General features: G+C 49.6%; 1 protein-coding gene across 2 annotated transcripts in view; it reads right to left on the reverse strand.

Annotated features, from left to right (window-relative positions):
- Positions 1-20,518, reverse strand: part of IGF2BP1 (insulin like growth factor 2 mRNA binding protein 1) — a 39,500-nt gene extending 18,982 nt beyond the window's left edge. For both annotated transcript variants that reach the window (XM_035027385.1, XM_035027384.1), the window contains exons 1-2: positions 20,344-20,518; positions 19,086-19,146 (exon numbers count right to left, since the gene is read on the reverse strand). In XM_035027385.1, coding sequence (XP_034883276.1) covers positions 19,086-19,146; positions 20,344-20,518 — 236 coding nt within the window. The remainder of the gene's footprint in view (positions 1-19,085; positions 19,147-20,343) is intronic.
- Between the last annotated feature and the right edge of the window lie 1,011 nt (positions 20,519-21,529).

Below are 21,529 nucleotides of genomic sequence, written 5' to 3' on the forward strand. Positions count from 1 at the left end.
TGTTCAGCAGTTGCCTTCGGCTCAGGTCATGATCCCAGGGTCCTGGGATCGAGCCCCAAGTTGGGCTTCCTGCTCAGCGGGGAGCCTGCTTCTCCCTCTCCCTCTGCTGCCCGCCCCCCCACCCCCCCGCCACTTATGCTCTCCCGCTCACACTCTCTCTCCAATAAAATAATAAAAAAATCTTTAAAGAAAAAAATATTCAGAATTCATACAACATAGTGAACAGTGGGCCTGGGTAAGTGGGTACTATTGTCCAATAAATCAAAACGTCCCACCTGTAATTCCTTAAGCTAGGAACTTTTCCCAGCTGCATATTTCCATAAGTGGGTGAAGTGATTCTAATGGCATACTGAACACTGATTAGATACTGGATAACACTGTTAACTAAGAATCAATGATTTTGCAAGTTCTTATTTTTTTTTAAGTAGGCTCTATGCCCAGTGTGGAGCCCAATGCAGGTCTTGAACCCTCGACCCTGAGATCAGGACCTCAGCTGAGATCAAGAGTCAGATGCCTAATTGACTGAGCCACCCAGGTACCCCTCAAGTTCTTATATTTTTTTAAAAAGAGACAGGACGCCTGGGTAGCTCAGTTGGTTAAGTGTCTGCCTTCGGTTCAGGTCATGATCCCAGAGTCCTGGGATCGAGCCCGCATCCCCGCATCGGGCTCCTTGCTCAGCGGGGAGCCTGCTTCTCCCTCTGCCTGCCACTCCCCCCCACCCCTGCTGTGCTCTCTCTCTCTGACAAATAAATAAATAAAATCTTTTTTTTTTTTTTAAAGAGAGAGATAAACAATTACAGATAAAATAAGGTGTCCAGGATTTGCTTCAAAATAATTAGAGCGTGAAGAAAAAATAAACACTGACTGGATATGAGTTGGTATTTTTAAAGCTAGGTGATAGGTACATGGGAGATTTATTACATTATCTTTTACACCTTTTTGTTCACATTTTTTTCCATAATTAAAACTCTTTTGTTTTAAGCAGGGCTCAAACCCAGGACCCTTAGATCAAGACCTGAGCCGAGACTAAGAGTCGGACGCTGAAGCAACTGGGCCACCCAAGTGCCCCTAAAATTGTTTTTCAAATTATTCCAGCTTAGACAGTTTTAAAGTCATAGCAGGTTCCAAATTAATGGATCTAACTAATGAGGTTTTCCAGTTGGTGTTGTATCAGCAAGAATGTAAGCCTTGGTGATGAGCCCACTGGGGACTGGAAGGGGGCAGGGGCCTGGGGTCCAGGGTTGAGAAGAGCAGATGCACAAATGATAGCCTTCAGAATGGGGCCTCCCTGCAGGGCAGAATGCACAGGAGGTACAAGGACTCCAGCTCTACTGGAAAAAGGCTGAAACCTGCCCCAGGGAGTGCTCTATTCCTCTTTCCACCCCCACAGCCCCAGGGGAAGGGACCTCATTCCCCCCCTCCCCCCAGAAGGAGGAGTTCCTTTAAACCAGGGTGGGGTAAACCAGCAGAAGGTGGGGGGAGTGGGAAGGAAGCAGCAACAGGTTTTGGAAATCTTGTCAAGCTTGGGCCCCTGATCAAGAGTCAAACCTGGACTTTCATCTCAGCAGAGAACCAGGATTAAGCTGGGATTTCCAGATTAGATCCTGCACCTCCAGCCCTCCCCCAAGCTGTGATTTTCTGACAAGCAGGCTGTGTGGCCTTGGATAAGTCCAACCTTCAACTCTTTGGACCTCAGTTTCTCACATGTGGGAAACAAGGACCAGGATTGGTCTGTTTTACAAGGTCTTGTGTTCCCAGACCGGGATCAACCCTGTCTACCTATAGGAAAAGGCTTTCTTGCTTTCTTGCTTTCTTGCTTTCTTGCTTTCTTTCTTGCTTTCTTTCTTTCTTTCTTTCTTTCTTTCTTTCTTTCTTTCTTTTTTAAAGATTTTATTTATTTGACAGCGAGAGAGGGCACACAAGCAGGCAGGGAGAGTGGGAGAGGGAGAGAAGCAGGCTTCCCGGGGAGCAGGGAGCCTGATGTAAGACTCGATTCCAGGACCCTGGGATCATGACCTGAGCCGAAGGCAGACGCTTAACGACTGAGCCACCCATGTGTCCCAGGAAAAGGTTTTCTTAATCTGAGGAATTTTCTATGGACTAAAGATCTTAAATAAGTGGTTCTTTTTTTTTAAGATTTTATTTATTGGACAGAAAGAGCGCACAAGCAGGGGGAGCGGCAGGCAGAGGGAGAGGGAGAAGCAGGCTCCCCACAGAGCAGGGAGCTGATGCGGGGCTTGATCCCAGAATCCTGGGATCATGACCTGAGCCGAAGGCAGACACTTAACCTACTGAGCCACCCAAACGTCCCTTAAATAAGTGGTTCTTAACAGCCCCCCCCACACACACACCTTTGTCGATACTCCGTTCCCATTAGGAATGTGATAAAAGCTACAAACACTCTACACCAGAAAAGCGCCAACATTCTGCACACACTTTCAAGATCTCAGGAGTTTATGAAGACTTTGGAATCCACCCGTAAGTCCAAATTTAAGACATCCTCCCACACATCTACTATACATTGATGCCCCAGTCCTGGCTCAAGCCTACGGGCAACTCCTCGAAAAGCTGGTAAGAAACTAACCCAAGGCGATGAGAACACAAGCCTGGCTGGGGACCAGCTGGAGCAGTTACCTGCATGTCTTACGAGAGTGAGCCACAAAGGTTGCAAACCTGCAGGGGCACCCTGCTTGCATTCATTCTCATCCACAAACTCACTACCATGACTTGCCCCAAGGTTTCTGTGGTCCAGCTGCTGCAGTCCTTCATTCCACAGATTTTCTTGGCACCTACTAAGCACTGGGCCCCTGCTGTCCACCCCACAGTAGCCACCAGTCACATGTGGCTTTTGAGCCACTAAATTGTGGCTACTGCAACTGACGAACAGAATGCTCGTTTTAGAGGTGTTTATGTAATTTAACTTTTCCTCTGTAAAATTTGTGAAATCTAAATGCTGATCGGGGGGCGCCTGCTTGGCTTGGTCGGTTGAGCATCCCACTCTACATTTCAGCTCAGGTCATGGTCTCAGGGTCTTGGGATCGAGCCCCGCCTCGGGATCCATGCTCTGTGAGGAGTCTGCTTGGGATTCTCTCTCCCTCTCCCTCTGCAACTCCCTCCCCAGCTCCTGCACTCTCACTTCTCTCTATCAAATAAATAAAATCTTTATAAATTATAAAATGCTGATTGAATGTTCCCAATGCAAACTTAGCATCTGAATTGGAATAGGCTCTAAGTATAAAATACTACACACCGGATTCCTTATGACTTTGTACCCCCCTCCCCCAAAAATAAAACCTCATTATTACATTGATTCCATGTTGAATTAATAATACTTTGAATTTCTAAATTAATTTTAGAATTAATCTTTTACATTATTTTCCCTCTTTTCTGACATAGCTATTAGGAAATTTTTAAAAAGAATCTAAGCCAAAAAAAAAAAAAAAAGAAAGAAAATTTACTTACATATGTGGCTGTCAATGCATTTCTACTGGATGAGGCTGGGCACCGTGCTACAGTGCAGAGCATAAGGTGATGGCGACAGGCATGCCTCCTGCTCTCAAGGAGCTGACAGTCCAGTAGGGGATCCCATTTGGTTGGGGATGGGAGAAGGGAATGGACAAGGTTAACTGGGGAGTGGGCGGGGGGGCTGTCCACTGCATCCCTGGCTGATCCTGTTGACTCTTCAACAAGAGAGTCCCGGACCGCTGACGCTGGAGTAGAAGCACCCTCCCGAAGCTGGCTCTCCTCCCAGTTTTTTCCAGCTGGAAATCACACATCAAACGCCCTAAAGTGCCAACCCCTGCCTTTTCCGTAAGATCACCACTGACCCAGTCCTTCTTCCCCACCCTGCCTCTTTACCCCTCTAGGGTGCAGAGGTGAAGAAAGTAATTGTCCAGGAAAGCCTCCGAAGGGGGCGGGCCTGGCACGCTCCAGGCACGGCGGTAGCTGAGAAAGGGGGCGGGGCTGAAGGGGGGGAGGAGCTGGCCCAATGCCCAGGGCTCCGTGCCAGGCTGATCCAGAGGCAGGGCAGCCAGACAGGCGGGCTGTCGGGTGGGCTGATGGGCAGGGTAGGGGCTGGAAAGGAAAACATGAACCTACTGAAAGGTACAGGACTAGGCAGAGCAGACACCACCGCCCAGGTGAATGCCTGGGTGGAGGAGGGGCAACTGGAAGGCAGGGGACACCACTGCGATGTTATCTGTGGTCCCGTGAACATGGTCTTTCAAATGTATGTAGCACCCCTGCACTGTCCCACGTGTGTTGTTCGGACTCCTGTGCTAATGCTGGGGACAAGGAGAAAGGAAAATCAAATCTCCAGGAGAGACTCTGGGATGAACCATACCCCCCCCCCCCCCCGCAACACACACACCTTTGGAAGGTTCTGTATCATGTTTAATATGCTTCCAGCCTACCTAGAGGCAGAAAAGCAGGTGGGGGGTGGGGAGGGGTCGCTAGGCTGCTCACATGACTAAGGATGCACGCATGCGCACACCCACACAAACGTGAACCCAGCACCAGCAAGTTCCAGTCGAAGGAAATCAGATTCATACACTGAGGCGGGAGAGGGGTAAGCCCCTCGAGCCTGAGGGGTTCCTCAACAGTCACCTTCGACTGACGCCTGGAGAAACCAGGGCTCAGAAGAAAGGAAATGAGCCTTTGGTGACGCTAAGGTAGAACCGGAACTCAGCTCTCCTCCCAGGCTGGTTTATGCTCATCTCCACCAAACCTTGCTGCTTTCTCTCTGACAAGAAGTGTTAACACAGCAGAAGCTTGTATAGCCCCGATGTCAGCAGCAGGAAAAATGCCCATATTCTGTATGGCTAAGTGCATGCCAACTGGCTTTTACTGCATGCGGCTCTAATTTGGGCACAGGGTTTAACTCACACAAGAGCTAACTATACTATAATACGGCTGGATGCCTGTCAGAGAAATGTTAGCAGTGTAAAAGGATAGTCACCAAAAATTCTTGCAAGATTTCGTGTATGTTTAGGGACAGGCAAGGAAGCAAAGGTGAGACGTGGAGTGGGGAAGGCGCTAACCGGTGTTAGCAAGCAAACCTCATGGATGAATACTTCACTCAATTCACTCATCTCGGAAATAAATGGTTTGACAAGACAGCCCACGTTTTTTTTTTCTTGCCCATCTGGGCAGCACCAGAGAGGAAGCCAAAACAGAAGCTCTGAGACAGTGGAGTTCTTTCCAGACAAATCTCAAGTCGGCCTGGGCCAACTGCCTCTCCCCCTCTCCACCTTGCTCTCTGCCTCGGAATTGTGCTCTTTCACCTGAGTGGTTCCTCAGAGTGGGAGCTGGCCCGGTGAGCTCTGCAGGGTGAAGTGGGAGGAAGGAGAATCTGGGTATGGGGACGTGGGGAGAAGCCTTCAGCATAAACCTAACTTGTGGGGAACAAATGATAAAGAGGTGACCCAACGTGAGCAGCGCAGCCTTCCTGGTGGAGGCAGCGATGGTGTGGGATCAGAAATGAACCGCTGCAGACATCATTTGCCATCCTTCTCAGGCTAGCAGTGAGAAGCACTTCCAGCATCTTCACGGGGGGGAGGGGGGGAGCTAATACACTCTGAGAGGAAAAGGCAGAAGGGGGGCTAGAAAGACTATTCCTGCCCCACCGTCACCAGAGATGTTGGCTGAACGCTCACCCCCCAGGGGAGATGTCAGCATTTCTCCAGAAAGCTTACGAGCCAAAGGGTCTGGCCCTCCGTGGAAAGCATCATGGGGGCAAGCCTCGGAACTAGAGAAAGGCTGAGTCTCTCCCTCAGGAGGGAACGGCAAGCTTGGAGAGCCCAGTTCAAGACAGGACTTTGCGGTGAAGCTCTCAGAAGAAAGGGTAAGGAAACTAGACCAGCCTCAAGAGAAATCAGTCTTCAACAACTCAATTGCCCACCGAGAAAACGACCCTATGGGACTTAGCGTAATTCTTGGACTCAGCAGTGTTTCCTGTGAAAGGACGCGAATGTATCCCAGTAAACATTAAAAATAATAACCGATCATCCTATTAGTGGAAAGGAGTGCTCGTTGTGTCCCTCCGGCATGAGGTTAACCAGCTCAAGGCATGGCTCCCCTCCAGCTGCCCACAAAGACCTGTTGGTAGTCAGAAACTTCCGGAGGCTGGTGTCTGTCTCTTCCTAGTGGGGTGGGGAGTTATCACAACAACTCTCCTCGGACACGGACACCCATCCCGACTTCGGCCCTGCCTTGAGGCAGGCGCAGATGCCCTTTTGGTAGGTCCTTCTTCCCAGCCCAGGGATGGCGTCCAGGAGTTGCACCAGCACCTTCCAAGATGGTGCAGCAAGCAAGGTCTCAGACACGCCAGGAGACCCAGGGTGGCGGGCAGGGCCTTCCGCCGCGGAGGGCCGCCAAAGCGGGGGCAGGCAGGGCAACGGAGGAGAAAGAGGTGCCTGGGAAGGGCGGCAGCAGCTGAGGGTGGGGGAGGGCTGGCAGCAGCTGGGGGGAGGAGGGGAGCCCTCATGAACGGGCAATTGAGAAGGCCTGAGCAGCTGAGCGGCCGCGCTGGCGTCGCCGGGCCTGCGCCCCACGCGGGCGGCCCCTTCCCCCAGCCCCTCACCTCGCCCAGGGAAAGCTGAGCGCGCGGCCTCCCACCCCAGCCGCTGGGTGGGCCGCGTCGGCAGGGCTCCGGGAGGGGGGCAGGCGATGCCCCCCGGGTCCCCGCCCCCCTTCTCTGCCGCAGGCTCGGCAGCCTAGAATGTTCTGCCGCCAGAACCCCCTCGGTACCCCGACTCATTCGGGGCCGGTCCCGCCCGGCCCAGGGGGCCCTGGGCTCCCCGGCGGGGCCTAGGAGGGGGAGGGGACAAGCGCCCCCGGGCTGCCGGGTGGGGGTGGGGACAGGACTTTGCCCTTTGTCTCTCTCTCCAGAGCCACCGGCCGAAACCCGACCCCATGAGCGAGCCAGGCAGCCAGCGAGGGGCAGGCTCCCCCTCCGGGGTCCTTTAGTAAATCCAGACCCGACCTCCCTGTGGTCAGGGCTGTGACTGAGGTGGTCCTGTGGGGGAGGGGGCTTCCCGCCTGCAAACAGGCCTGCAAGCATTTAAGTGGGAACCGGCTGGGGGTAGGGGGCCGGGAGAGGGCTGGAAGTGGGGCCGCAGAAGCTGGAGGGGAGAAAATGGCCCGGGAGGCGGCATTCCTTAGAGACCTCGGCCGGGCTGCGGGGAGGAGGCAGGACCAGGCCAGGGAGGCCTCCCACTGCGAAGGCAGGAACTGAGGCCCGGCAGTGGGCTGGGCTGGGCTGGGGGCACGGGACGCAAGGGCCTTCCGGGCCTGAAGAAAAAAGACCCTGTTCCCGGGACGTCCCGGGAGCCTCCTCAGAAAAGCTACAATCCAAGAGCCATCTTCCGCACCCCCATGCAGAGTAGGGCATTTGTCTGGGGGTGAGAAGGACCTTCTTTGTCCTCTTGGGGTGTCATCAGTTAATGATAATCATTAATAACTCACATTTGCACGGACTTTATAGAGTTTACAAAGTCCTTCTTTACACCCGCACCTCCTATGAACCCAGAACAGCGACAAGAGATTGATTTGAGCCTCTGAACCGCCAAAAAAATGAGAATATTTTTTATTTCCATTCTGCAGTTCAAAAAAAAAAAAAATAAAACCGGCTCAGAGAGGTTAAGTGACTAACCCAAGGTCACACTAGCCAGCAAGCGTGGCTACGCCATGAAGCTGGCCTGCTCCTCCTGCTTCTCAGCAAAAAGAAGGTGCCTAGGTTCTTGCTCCTCAAAAGCATACATAAGCTATGAATTATGGTTCTGTAGGCTTTGCAACAAAGGTGAATTCTTTGTCCCTTCCTGCTAAGAGGGGGAGGGGGTGGGTGGGAGAAGCATCTCAATCCCTGCCCCTCCCCCCAGCCTCCCATGTTCCCTGGGGTTGAACCCAAACAAAGCAGGGGGGGCGGGGGAGGAGATACCAGCCAAAGGCTCCAGCCCTGGTGCCTATCAGAATGCCAAAGGATGAATGGAGGCCCTTAAAACTCAAAATACCTAGCTCATTTCCTGGGGTTTCTGGAGATGGGGATGTTGAAGATGAAGAAATGAGGCCCAGGAAAAGATAGGGACCCCGGATCCCACAGTTTACCCATCTGGAGAGATAGCAAGCTGAGGCTGATACCTGAACTTTAACCCCATCCAAGTCCTTCTCCACTTTGCTCAGCTCCCTCTCTGTGGGTCTTTTTCTATCTAAAAACAGAATCCCCATTTCCCATCTTAGCTGTCCAGACAAGAGGAGAATTTTCTGGGGTTTTTTTAACCACTGAAGATTGCCTGAAAATCCCAACAGTGAGAGGAAAATAAAATGCAAAGCAGGTATAAAACACCTGGGGAAGAAGGAGGCTCAGAACAGGGTGAAATTCATGTTAGGCACATTTTTTATTTGCTAAACTTACTTACGCACTCCCCCCAGAAAAGCTCAAGATAAGATTCAATTTCCTCGAACTTTAGAGGATCACCTGTTCCCACCTTCTAAGAGAGCTCAGCCTTAGAGGTGGAAAGGCTTGGGTTTGAATCCCAGCACTACCACCTATTCAAGGTGCTGACCCTGGCTAAGTTACTTTACCCGCTCAGAGCTTCAGCTTCTTCTGTAGAAGGAAATCACTTGCACAGGGCTCTTTATGAGGATTCAGGGATGTGACGAGATACTCAATAAATGCTCATCTTTTGACCTGAGTCACCTTGAGCAGAGCTCTGGAGCCAAGAAGATGCACTATAAGGGAAATAAACAGGGATATCTGCCCTACCTGCCTGAGGGCCTCACTACAATGCCACCCCTCTCTTCTAGATGAACTGTCTTCCCGTCAACATCTCCCTGTCAATCCATCATGCTCTCCTTAATCCACTCCTATTTTGTCTGCCTGTCCTCCAAAACACAGCTTAGCTCCCTCAAAGCCTCCCTCCTCTATTTTAGTCCCTGAGGTTGTGTGCCTCCCATTTTAATACATAGTCTCTTGGCCTCTGCTGTCCCACAGCTCTTCCTAGCTCTAAAGTGAAAATGCTGGAGGGCAGAGATTTTTATCTTGCACCTCTCTTGTGCAGCTCCCTCTCTCAACCCTTGTCTCTCTCCCCCACTCTGAAAAAAACCCAACAGTGCTCAATAAAAACCCAACAAATAATTAGTGTTAATGCAAGAGAGGGGTCAGGCAAAGACTCCTGTATTTATGGAAGGATGAAGAGGTGACCACCATGTAGGAAGGAAAAAGAAAAACTGGCAATGGTTTGAATACCACTAGAGGCGGGGGTGGGTGGGGGAGTTCGTTTACCGGGTACAGTTTCGGTCCTGAAAGATGAAGAGTTCTAGAGATGAATGCAGGTGCTGGCTTCATGACAGCGTGAATGTTCTCCATAACCCAGCTGCGCGCTTAATGCTCACAACAGTAAATGTCATGTTATGTATGCCTCACCACGTAAAATTATTTAGATATTTAAGAGGTATTTAATTAACTGAAATTATTTTAAAATACTTAAAATTATTTTTAACTTAGGGGCGCCTGGCTGGCTCAGTTGGTAGAACACACAGCTCGACCTTGGGGGTTGTTACATCAGAGCCCCAGGTTGGGTGAAGAAATTACTTAAAAATAAAATCTTAAAATTAATAAGTAGATAGATAAATAATTTTTTTTTAAGATTTTATTTATTTATTTGAGAGAGAGAAAGCACATGAGAGAGGGGAGGGTCAGAGGGAGAAGCAGACTCCCCGCCGAGCAGGGAGCCCGATGCGGGACTCGATCCCGGGACTCCAGGATCATGACCTGAGCTGAAGGCAGTCGCTTAACCAACTGAGCCACCCAGGCGCCCCGATAAATAATTTTTAACTTAAAAAATTTAAAAACATTTTTTTATTTAAAATTCTCTTAAAACACCAAGGAGCAAGTTAAAAATCTAAAAGCTCCTGGAGGAAAATGAACTGAGAAGTTGTATTTCCTTCTATCTCTAATACTAGTCTTTCATTTGTCATTCATTGTATTTCTAATACCTGGCGGAGGCGTGGCACGCAGTAGAAGACTCTGAATACATAAAAACGAGTGGATGAACATACGCGGGCGTGAGTGAACCCACTGTAAGAGGTACCAAACTTCCCAGCAAAATGCTAGCGATCACACCAAGCCGTACCATCTTTTTAAATATTTTCTTACGTGGAATTTGGTTGTAAATATGTCATTTTTAAAATCTCTCCTCCCCCCTGCAAAAATGGCTAATGTTTGAGTGGCAAAGCACCCCCCCCAACCCAAGCTAAAGTTGCTGACCAGGGGATGTTTTGAAGAGAGCAAAGGAACCTGAGCCTAGACAGGCTCCATTCTTCCTCTAGTTAGAAGTTTAAATTTAGCAAACTACTCATTCAAGATAGTCAGTGAGGGACAAGCATAGGAAAGTGAAAGAAAGATTATCTCAGAGAGACATAGGATGTTTGTGAAGATCGTCGTATTCCCCCTGCCTGCCTCCAGCTTATTCTGGGTGGGTATCACTCTACCCTATTCTAAAAAGCCAGCAGCAGCAGTTTTGAATCAAATGGTGATAACCATAGGCAGGAAAACCCTCTAGATCAAATTAACTACAGTGAGCTAGATTTTCCCTTCTTTTCAACAAAAAGTTGCTGGTGTGGACACTCGACATAAGGAGTCAAGAGAATATCTTCGGAATCCCGCTGTTTCCCCCCAAGCCAACATCCTCTGTCTAGTCGCTACCCAGAGCACACTGGCTGCAGGCACCAACAGCCTGGTCTGCGAAGGATCATCTCTACTCTTTAATTTCGGGGTCTGTCTCCAAATCCTGCCAAAACCAACTGCTCTATTACAGTCGGACTTCTCCTCCCAAGAAACTCAGAGACCTGGAGGAGGAAGTAGAATAAATATTTCTAGCCCTGAACAGACATCCTCACCAAGTTTAATCCACCCGACAGCCCCCACTTTAGTTCCTGCCTCCCCTCATTTTGTCCTCTTCAGCTTCAGAATACCTCATGGGAAGTTGAGGAGCCCCAAGCAATCCCAGACGGCACTCCAGAAAAGAGGCAACACACATCATTCCACATAAACTAATTGTAAAACCCTTTATAGTAACTGATTAAAGTCACAAGCCTGTTAAATGGCCAAAAGCCACATCCGGATTGGAAGCCCTTCCTCTCCCCACCCCACTGAGAAGGTTCAATCCTCAGTCCCTAGACTGAGATTTCGAAAGGGGCAATAGGTCTGTGCGAGTGGGTGTTGTGTGCACCCTTTCAGCAGGGAGGCCCAAAGAGAGGAAGTGGGTGGCAAGATGGGCTCTCTTTCCAGTCCATGGGGCCAGGGCAAGTGAAGCCACTGGGGCTGTGCCCTCTATAAGGGGAACAATGTATGCGGTCACTTCCTGGGCATCCAGGGATCCCCAATTCCTGAAAGGCTACTTTGTTAGCTTACCAAGAGCTGAACATCAAGGCAAACATGCCCATCTCCCACCAGGTGGGAGAAGCTGCTCTCATTTCTTCCTTCCTCTGACCCCCAAGGACTCAAAGTCCCCTTCAGCCTGAATCTTTATAACACTTACCTCATTGCCAGAATTAAGGCGGTTCTTCTCTCACCAATGTCCCTGCCCTACATGCACCTTTGACGGTAGCCCCCAAGTATGAAATTTCATCTGGCCTGGGTTCATGGCACCAACAACAGAATATATGGCCCAGTCCCCTAAGGAACAATCAGCAGTAGCATTCTCCACCATCTCTTCAAGTCTCTTGTCTGACAGGATGGGGTCCATAATGCAGGGGGTCTGGGAGGACTGCCCTGGTGACCTTCATCTCCCTCTCCCAAAAGGTGGCTTTTCTTTTCAGCATGCAGGTTATCAAAGCACCCTACACCTAAGTCCCCTTCAATATGCCTATCCATCACTGTTCCATGCCAAAGTCACAGAAGGATAAACACCCTACCTACTGCCTTAGATTATGCCCCAAGCTGCCACAGTCCAAAGACAGGAGGCAGAGAGGTCCGTATCTAAAACAAACAATAGCAATAATAATAGTTAATGTGTAATAACACCAGTTCAGTTACAGAAATCGAGGCTTAAGAAGATTAACTTCTGCAGTTTCAGTCACTGCCTGGCTCCAAAGCTCTTGTTTTTAAACACTGAGCTCTCCTGAGAGACCTTTCCTCCATAGTCCTAAAGAAGGTAGAAGGAGGCACCTAGGGTAGGTCAGGAGACCCTGACCCCATAGAGCGTCCTCTCTCCTGGAGCCTCAGGAATTCAGAATGATTCCTGTCCACCCAACTCCTGCTGCCAAAGAACTCAGACCCCACAAACACAACCTTTACATGGAACAACTTCTTCCTGAATCCTGATTTCTCCTCTTGGAGATTCTAACTACATCCAATCAACTAAACTATCCAATCAAATTTCACTCAGACTTAACATTTTCCATTTCAAGTGGTCAAAACATCTGGATGAAGGACTAATTTTTCAACTGAAACTAACTCAACATGAATGAAAATTGAAGTTTTCCTCACCCTTTTCCTACAGAAATATGTAGAGGGCTGACTAGAATCCATCGAACAGACACGGTGTGGGAAAGAGGTCCCCCATTTCTGCCGTCTCCTCTCAAAGAGGGATGTCTGCACACCCCTCCCCTAAACTATAAGCAGAATTCACACCCATCCATCCATCCTGACTGGTCCCTTATGTGCCTCTAGCCACCAAAATGCCACTTGTCTAATAATCACACTTGTCTGTAGGGGTTCTGCAAACACCTTGACATAGCAGTCAAAAATTCTTATCATCCAGCTATTTGCTCTGTTATTTCATTCAAAAGCAGTTGTACTAATGGTTTACCATGCTCTGTGCTCTCTGCCGTACAACCAGAACATCAAATCCTGGAAGACTGGACTTCTGCGATAGGACTGCATTTCAGGGCGGGGGGGGGGGGCGTGCGGGGGGTTCTGTATACAGCCACATTTCAGTGTTTTGCAATCAGGTTTCCTCCAACTGCATGAAAATGATGAGGCCCAGACCCACTTTTCTCCTGTGATTTGCCCATAATCCACATACATTGTATTTCAGTGGTCTGTGTTTAGGGTAAAAGCTTGTTGGAGCCTGTTGTGCCTTCGTTTTCCAACTATTTACTGCAAACCTACTAGCTGCAAACAGGCCTTACAAAGCTGGCTCAGCCTGTTCCATACTAGGATGACCCCTCCCACTCACTAAAAAAGGACAGAGCCCCCTCTGAACACAACCTGAGGGCACACCCAAGCTCTTCTACTGGAATGGAGTTTGCAAACTGGGGGCTGAGCATCTTCCTGCTGGCAGTGCCCCCCTCGGGATGGTATGTTATCACAGACGCTCCCCCGGTTGGATCTTTCGCTAGCCAAATCAAATTTTTATCAGTAACCAAAAGAGCATGTACTGTCTTGAGTGCATGTTTTTTGAGACCTTTTCTTGCTTTTGTTTTGACAGGCATTTTAAAAAGTGTGGGCGAGGAGAGGAACTGTGCTCAGCACAGGTGGAAATGGTGTGCAAATCTGGCGGTTCACATGGAGTCAAACACTGGCTGGGACCCTAAGAAGCGTCTTGCAAGCCCAGTCAGTGGCCCACCGGAGGACCTGTTGTTCTCTCTTTCACCACACGAATAAAACCCACCCTAGAACCTCTGGTTACTATTCCCCCGCTTTGTTATTGTTTCAGTCTGCCTCTGGGACATGGAGACTGGCCATTTTCTAAAGATTACTGGACCCTGTTAACTCTTCCAGCTCTATGCCCCGTTGCCAAGGGGCCCCAGCTCCGGGGAGAGGGCCACCACTATGTGCACCTCCATTTTCTCTCCACCTCTCGTCCTCTTTCCTCCTTACCCCTTCCTCTCTCCCCACCCTCCTCACCCAGCCCTCTTCACTCCGCCTTGGCCTTTAGCTTTTGCCTTCGAATGGAAAGGTCTGCAGGCAGCCGGGGCGGGAATGGGAAGGTCTGCAGGCAGCCGGGGCGCTGCAAAGGGGCTGCGCCCGCAGCCGGGGACCGCTGCACGTGGGCGAGGTCGGGGATCTGGGGCTCTCCGGAGCGGGGTGAGGCTGTCTGCCGGCGCGCCGCGGCCGGGGGTCTCGGGGACCCCGGGAAAGGCAGCCCTGCGCGGAGCCCCGGGCCCGCGGGGGCGCGGGCAGGGACTGCGGGGCCGCCGGGGGCCGCAGCGGGCCGGGCAGGGTCAGGGCAGCGGGGCGGGCGCGGGCTCTCCAGGAAGCGCCTCCAGCGCCGCCGCGACTTTCTCGGCTTTTTGAAAAAGAGGAAGGGAAGGCAGGCAACTCCGACAGCCGAAGGAGCCTTGCCCTACGCCCAGGCTCCCACCCGTCTTCCAAAGCTGCTGTCTGCGACCCCCTCTCCCGTGGGTCGCTGTGCGCCTCCAGCCGCTTCTCTTTAAAAGGGAAGCGGGAACTCCACCCAACCCCCATCTCTCTCTCCCTCTCTCTCTCTCTCTCTCTTTTTTCCCCGTCTGGAATTTCCAACCCAGGACTAACTCGTCTGATTTCTCCAGTCTCCCCTGCTGCTTTTTTTCTTCCTCTTTTCTCTCCCTAACACTCCCATCCCAAATTCTAAGCTGCACTTTCTGGAAGGCATTAGCCACATTTTAAGAACCTTTAAAGAGGATGGGGAGCGAACAAGACGGAATTCAAATCCTAACAGCTGACAAAATGTCTGTTCTTCCAACGTCTTTGGTTCATACATTTATTCTAATGACACCACCACCACCACCAAAAACCAACAGAGATATAACCAATGTCCACCTTCAGCAAAAAAGATCCCCAAATTTCACACACCACTTGCTGGTCTCCCCCCTTTTCACTCAACTAAACCACATCTGAAATTTTAAAAAATAATTTAAAATTGTAGACTCACTAGCCTATCTCAATAGTATCTTTGTCAACTGGCTGTTACACATTAAAGTTTAGAATAAACCCTTAAAAAATAAGCCTTAAAAGTACCCAAACACATACAAAAGGATTCAAATGACCTATATTAAGGTAATTTAAAAAGATTAGAAGCTCAGAACCCTCGAATCAAGATTCTTCCAATGGCTAATGTCATGTATTTCATCTCTCAAACATAATTATAATAATGTTTTGCTCCTTTTCCACCAAAAGCTGTGCCATTAAAACTTTACATTTGGAACAGTTAACTATACTTTGAATAAATTAGTGATGGGAATTACAATTCTTCCCCTTCTTTCCCCCAAGGTTCTCCATCTGAGAAAGCATTAGAGTAAAATTTCATCCTTCTACTCTCGGTCAGAAAATAAAGGGTTCTAGGAACCTACCACTCTTCCAATGGACAAATACCACTGTCCTTTAGGAAAGCATCTTGAAATACTGTGCACTAAAGGACAACAGATTCTCTAGCAGTGAAGAAAACATAATTTATGAATTTGTAAGATCTACTTTCTAGGTGGAAACTAAAATGTTGAGTGAACTGATTTCCACTTTCCCTCCAAACAGTGCAGAAAAATGTTAAGAATCAACCATTTTAAAATTTATTTAAAGGCAAAAAAACTAACCTATTATTACTAAGAAAACCTTTTACCGAAAGTACCATAAACTGTTTCTACTTTAATCTTAACTGGGTGAATACAGGTCAGATGTATCTTTCAACTATAACCACATAAGTAAAAGCGCCTGAAAATCCTCCCACTCTAGTACTTTTTACTCCTTTGTTGTTTTTTTAAGACATTCCCTTGCTTCTTAACCCCCTTACTATAATTCATTTTCAGCCCCTCAGAACAATTTTCATTAAAGACAAGTCCATTTCTGAAGGCAAAATCTTTTTGCTTGTTTTGAAAACGTTCAGTGATCCAATTACTTCAGAGCAAATCACTTAAAATTAAAAATACTATTTTTGCCACTTACAAGACATCCCTTCACATAGATTTTCCAAAACTGCCAACTTTAGGAAATTAGACTGTAAAATCTGAATAAAGTTTAAGCCCTTTCTGAGAGTTCTCACACTTCTATGGCTCTGACACCAATTTCTTTTTTTTTTAATACTTGGAAAATCAAGGTAAAGTGTTTAGCCCACCTCATTTTAAGTCAGCTTAGAGAAAAGAACAACCATTAACCTGCCTAAGAAAATCAGTCTTTTAAGTCGAACACATTTCATGCAGAGAAATGCAGTACATCTCTTGCATTTTTTTCTTAACAGCAACACCTTTTATTTTGATGACAGCAGTTGACAGTAGGTATGCTATCTTTAGGTCACATTCCTCTAGAAAAAGGCACACACAGTGGCAAATGAAATACAAGCTTAATTCCTTTAAAAAGCAAGGCAATTCTCAAAATAAACAAGTCTAAAATGGGACCCCCCCCTTACCTTAACTACTCTTATGTCTCTCAAAATAAAACACATGTACAAACCTCTTCCACAACTGTTTTAAAAATGCTTTAGGCTTTTCTCCTTTGTCCTAATATTTGACAGTGAATATATACAAATTCTCAACAAAAAGCCAAAACTGTTAGCCAAAATTCCAACGCTGTCTAAGAGAGGGTTTGGGAAGGTGGAAGAAATTTAGTATCATCCATTTTAAAATTTCAAATTAATGTTTTCACTTTAAATGCATGGTGCTCAGTCTCTTGGGTTCTTAAAAAGGTACAAATAGTGTATCTATCAAATAGATACAAAGTTAGAACAAAATTAATACTTCAAAAATCAGAGGATGCTAAAATAACTGCTGTAATATTACTTTTTTGTTTGATTCCCCCCTCTAAGAAACAAAAAACAACCAAACAAAAACCAGGAACACTTAGGTTGTTAGATTTTTATGAATCTCTTAGAAATGTTTAAAGTCGTAACTCATTTGGAACTGAGTGCATCAGGAAGTTACTTCTTTTCTATTTTTTTAAACAGTGGAAACAAGAGTATATACATACAAAATACATATGCACAGTCATTCATTTAGCTTAAAATGTATTAGTCATATTTAATTAACTAGTTCCTGTTCTATACATCCATGAGATTGAAAAAGCCAGTAACAGACCAACTGAACAGTTTTCAGACAGACTAAAAACACATACCACAAAATGCTTCCTTCAAAGAACACAAAATGATAGAGCAAACTTACTTCATAAAAACAAACTCTTTTTTTAAACCCTAAAACTTCAAAAATTGATTCACTCTAGAAAAATGAAGTGCCTTCTCAACCACCCCACAAACACACACACACACACACACACACACAAAACTGACTCCGTGTTTGTGCTCAAAAAATTATTTCAGGGAAGGGGAGAACACACAAAAGATGGAATCTAATATGGATGTGGAAAGGAAGATTTTGTACCCACTCTTCTCACAAACCCCACCCCTTCCCAACTCAAAAGCGCCCTAAGTAATGCATTTTGGAGGGAACAAGAAGGAGCCTAAAAATGGCTTGAAAGCAAGCAGATGGCTTAGGGGGAAAAGATCCATAAATACAGAGCACCATGGAAATTAAAATATAAATGTTTTGGGTCCCAACTCATCACATTTTGCTATTTCTCTCGCTTTCACTTCATTCCCTTTAAAATTTAAACCATCCATAAGAGCAAAAGGGAAAAAAAATCCCACGTATGTCAGAATTCCAATTATTCTGGACATTTCTCATCAACATGTTTCAAACACTCAGCTTTCAGTTCAAATATCCACAATCTTCTCAACAAATCTACTGTTGTCAGTTATCTTTCTCTCAGGCCCATCTCCAGGAAATGTTTCAAAATAATAAATAAGACTTTTTTTTCTTCCTTCTGATTTTATTGCCTCTTTACTCCTAACTCTAATTGCCTTTCCAATAAGAGTATTTGAAGTGCTTGAGGTTAAATCACAGGCTCTATAAACATAGTTACAAGCCATATTGATCACCTATAGATACAACAGTTCTAAGTTACTTAAAATATCTTAAGCTAAACCCACTGAACAGATTTTTATCTCACTTAAACTTTACAGTTAAACTTCACAGGCTCAAACAAAACAAAACAAAACAAAAAAACTATACAGAGCCACCCACCTCCACCTTCCCACCCAGAAAAGGCCAGGATTATTCCAAATGCAGCAAGTTTCCAGCTGAAATGAGAGGGAGAACACACCTAGGGAGGGGAGGGGGTAACAAGAGGATCAAAGATTTCCTGGGGGCTGCAACATGAGGGAAAATTCTGCACTGTCAACATGTTTAAATGAGAAAGCAGACAGACTCTGCCCCTATACTTTGCAGCCCAGGGTTCAATGAAAGATCTGAAATCCACCATGAATCAGATTTGGGGATAACATGATAGAGGTACCCCACTTTGCTTAAATGAGAATAGAAAGGTACTGGGACACACACACACACACACACACACAATCACTCTCTCTCTCTCTCTCTCTCTCACTATTCATCCAGGGAGTTCTAGACCCTCCAAAGAGCCCCAGCTCACAGCCTGAACACAAAGCTCTCACCCCAGATGGTCCCCTTGTAACAATGGACTGAAGGAGTGGGGGTGGGGGGGCTCGGAAAGGATAGCACAGGCAAAGCATATTCTTTGCAAAATCCAGTTGGGATGGGAGGATGTGTGATGTGAGGGACTAGGGGTAGGTGGCTGAAAAAAAAAAATGCCCTTGCCTGTTACAGAAATATACATAAAGCACAAGCAAAAGGGAATTCTTTTGGGGACAGGAACTCATTCCACTTCCCCTTGGATGTGGAAGGGGAACCCCCCGAATCCACTTAAGAATTATGGGATGGGTGGGGGGAATAAAAGAGAAAAGGAGGCCTGCTAGAAGTTGCAGAAATGTCCAGGAGTTGTAACTCTTCAAAGATTTTTAGCTTCCTCACAAAAATGGCCCCCCCCACACCTTGAACAAATCCACAAGGTTTCTCTCCTATTGATTTTTTCCCTTTTACTTCTCCAAATACCATCTCTCAGCCCACCCCAGCCCCGGCTTATTTTTTACAAGCTGTAAACCACCCATTACAAGATCTTAGCCAATCTTCCCTCCCTGCCCCCAACATCCGGAGTGGGGGGTGGGAAGGCCCGTAATGGGTTTCTTCCACTGGAGACACTATGGACCCCTTAACACAGCCTCTAAGCGCCCCCAGGTTGCCTCCCTTCTCAAAGAGCCCTTTCCTACCTTTGTTTTTTGGGGACTGAGTGTTCAATCTCTAGGCGTTTTCCTTGCAATTCGACTTTCCCTAAAGATTAAAAAAAAAAAGGCAATATAAGAGCTGCAACAGGGGTGTGGGGTGGGAAAAGGACCAAGAGGATAATTCAGGAGTTACTGGGATCTGAGATCTGCCTAGGAATCCAGGCAGTGGGTTCCGTGGCCAGACGCGAAACGGTCGCTCTGGGAATGGTGGAATCTATAAATTCGTTATTGTGTTTTGCTAATTTTCGGTTTGTTGTGTTATCTGAGGCCAGCTGGGTAGTGGATCGCTCTGGGAGCCCGATCTGGGAATGGGGCGACCAGGGCGTTTGTGTGGGCGGGCTGCCTACTCGGCTCCCAGAGCTGGGGAGCTGGGGCCGGGAGAGAAAGGGCTCCCCGTTGGTCCCAAAGTGTGTTGCGGGGGAGGGGTGCAGAATGAAACTTTAGTTTTCGGTCGAGCCGCGGGGCAGGGCTCCCGGCGGCGGGGCGCTCACCTGTCGGGGCCGGGGGCGAGCAGAGGCCCTGGGGGAGCGGAGCGGGGCCCCGCGGGCAGGGTCCCCCGCGGCCGCGGCGCGCGCCTCTCGGCCCAGCCTGGGCGTCTCGGGAAGCAGCATGGCGACCCGGCGCCGCCGCCGCCGCCGCCGCCGCCGCGCCACCCCGCTCACGCCCCACTTTCAAATCAAAATGGCTCAAGCCCAGGCCCTGGGCGGGAGGCGGGACCCCCTTCCTCTCCGGCCCTGCCCGAAGGCTGCCGTCCCCACTGGGCACCCGGGAGACCGGGGACGGAGCGGGGACCTCTTCCCCGCCTGGAAAGGCCTAGGGTGGAGGAAAGGGAGCTGGGGGTGTTCGCGCTGGGGGGCTGGGGGGAGGGGGTCCAGCCTCGAATAGGGAGGGGCGGGCATGGAAATAAGGCCCCGACGGGAGCCGCCTGAGTGGGGACCCCCCCACACACTACCAATGGGGCCCCCGCCCCGTCGGCGGGGGGTAGGGGCGGCCTTACTAAAGCCTCCAGCTTCTGCTCTGGGGCTGGGAGGAAGGGGTGAGGGGGGTCCAGGATATTTCCGCGCGAGGGGCGAGAGCGGGGATGGAGGGGGCGTCGAAGGAGGTGGGCGGAGGGTCGATGCCGAGGCCAAGCCCCGCAGGCCGGAGCGAGAGGGGAGTTGGCGGGCAAGGAGAGAAGAGGAGCAGGTCTCCGTTGTTGGGGGATTTCGTTGTGGCTTTTCCGGGGAGGTGGGTGCACTCTTACCGGAGAAAGTTTCGATGGCTTTCATCGCCCAGTGCTCGTCGGGGCAGTCCACGAAGGCATAGCCGGACTTGACCAAGAACTGGCCGCTGTAGGAGATCTTGTGCTCCGCAAACACTTTCTCCAAGTCCGCGGGGGTCACGCTCTCGTTGAGGTTGCCGATGTACAGCTTGTTCATGGTGGCGGTCTCCGGGCGGGACGCGGTCCCTGGCAAGGCCGAGCGGGCGGGCGCGGGCGGCGAGCCTCCTAGGCCGAGAGGCGGGAGGCCGGCGGCAGCAGCCGCAAACTTTCTTTGCACCCCACCCCTGAAGTTGTCCGGAGCCCGCGGCGGGGAGGGCGGCCTGAGGGCGCGCAAAGGTCGCGGGAGAGTTCGGGGAGGCCGGGGAGAAGTGCCCGCGGCGCGCTGGGAGGCGGACGACGCGGCGCTGCTCCTTCCCTTCTGTCCGAAACCCCTCGGAGCGGGCTGGTGTGTCACGTTTCTCCGCGGCCGCCCTGGCGCCGCCTCTAAATAAAATCGACTTGAAAAAAAATGGAGCGGAAAAAAAAAAAAAGGCGAAGCCACGTGGTGAAAGCCCCCACCCACCCTGCTCGGGAAGACCCCCGAAGCCTCTGGGCCCATCGGCCCTCCAGCCCGGCCCAGCCCACCAATCTCCAGCCTGGGGGGGGGGCATTCAACTCAGCCCCCGGGGGAAAACAGGGCGGTGGGGGCTGCGTTCCCGAAGCTCTACTTGCCCCCTCCCCCTTGGCAAGAATCTGGCCCCAAGGGAGGCGCCCCGCCCCCACCCATCCCCCTACCCCGGCCCCGGCTGGGGGAGGGTGGTCGGGCCCAGAATCTCCCACCTCTTTATGGGTAAAACGTACGGTTATTTTTCATTCGTGCCGTGGCTGGGGGGAGAGTTTGCCCACCCTACCCCGGTTAACTGCTAGCGACTGACAGGCGGGGGACGGCCGAGATAGACAAAGAGAAGCTGAGGACTCTGGGGTCTTCAGGCGGGGGTCGCGCGAGCCGGTGATTTTAAAAGAAAGGCGCTTTTCCCCTAGATCTTTAAGTGAGGGGTCTCGGCCTTCCCGGCCGCAGCCCTAGGAGACTCCTCCGCCTCCGGGCAATCCAGGACCCAGGGACCCTGCGAGCGCGGGACCGGGAAGCTAGGAACACGGGGGACCGCGGCTGGGAACGAGGGATCCGCAG

Source organism: Mirounga leonina, unplaced genomic scaffold, assembly GCF_011800145.1.
Source record: "Mirounga leonina isolate KUSES-001 unplaced genomic scaffold, KU_Mleo_1.0 Mir_200, whole genome shotgun sequence".
NCBI classification, from domain to species: Eukaryota; Metazoa; Chordata; class Mammalia; order Carnivora; family Phocidae; genus Mirounga; species Mirounga leonina.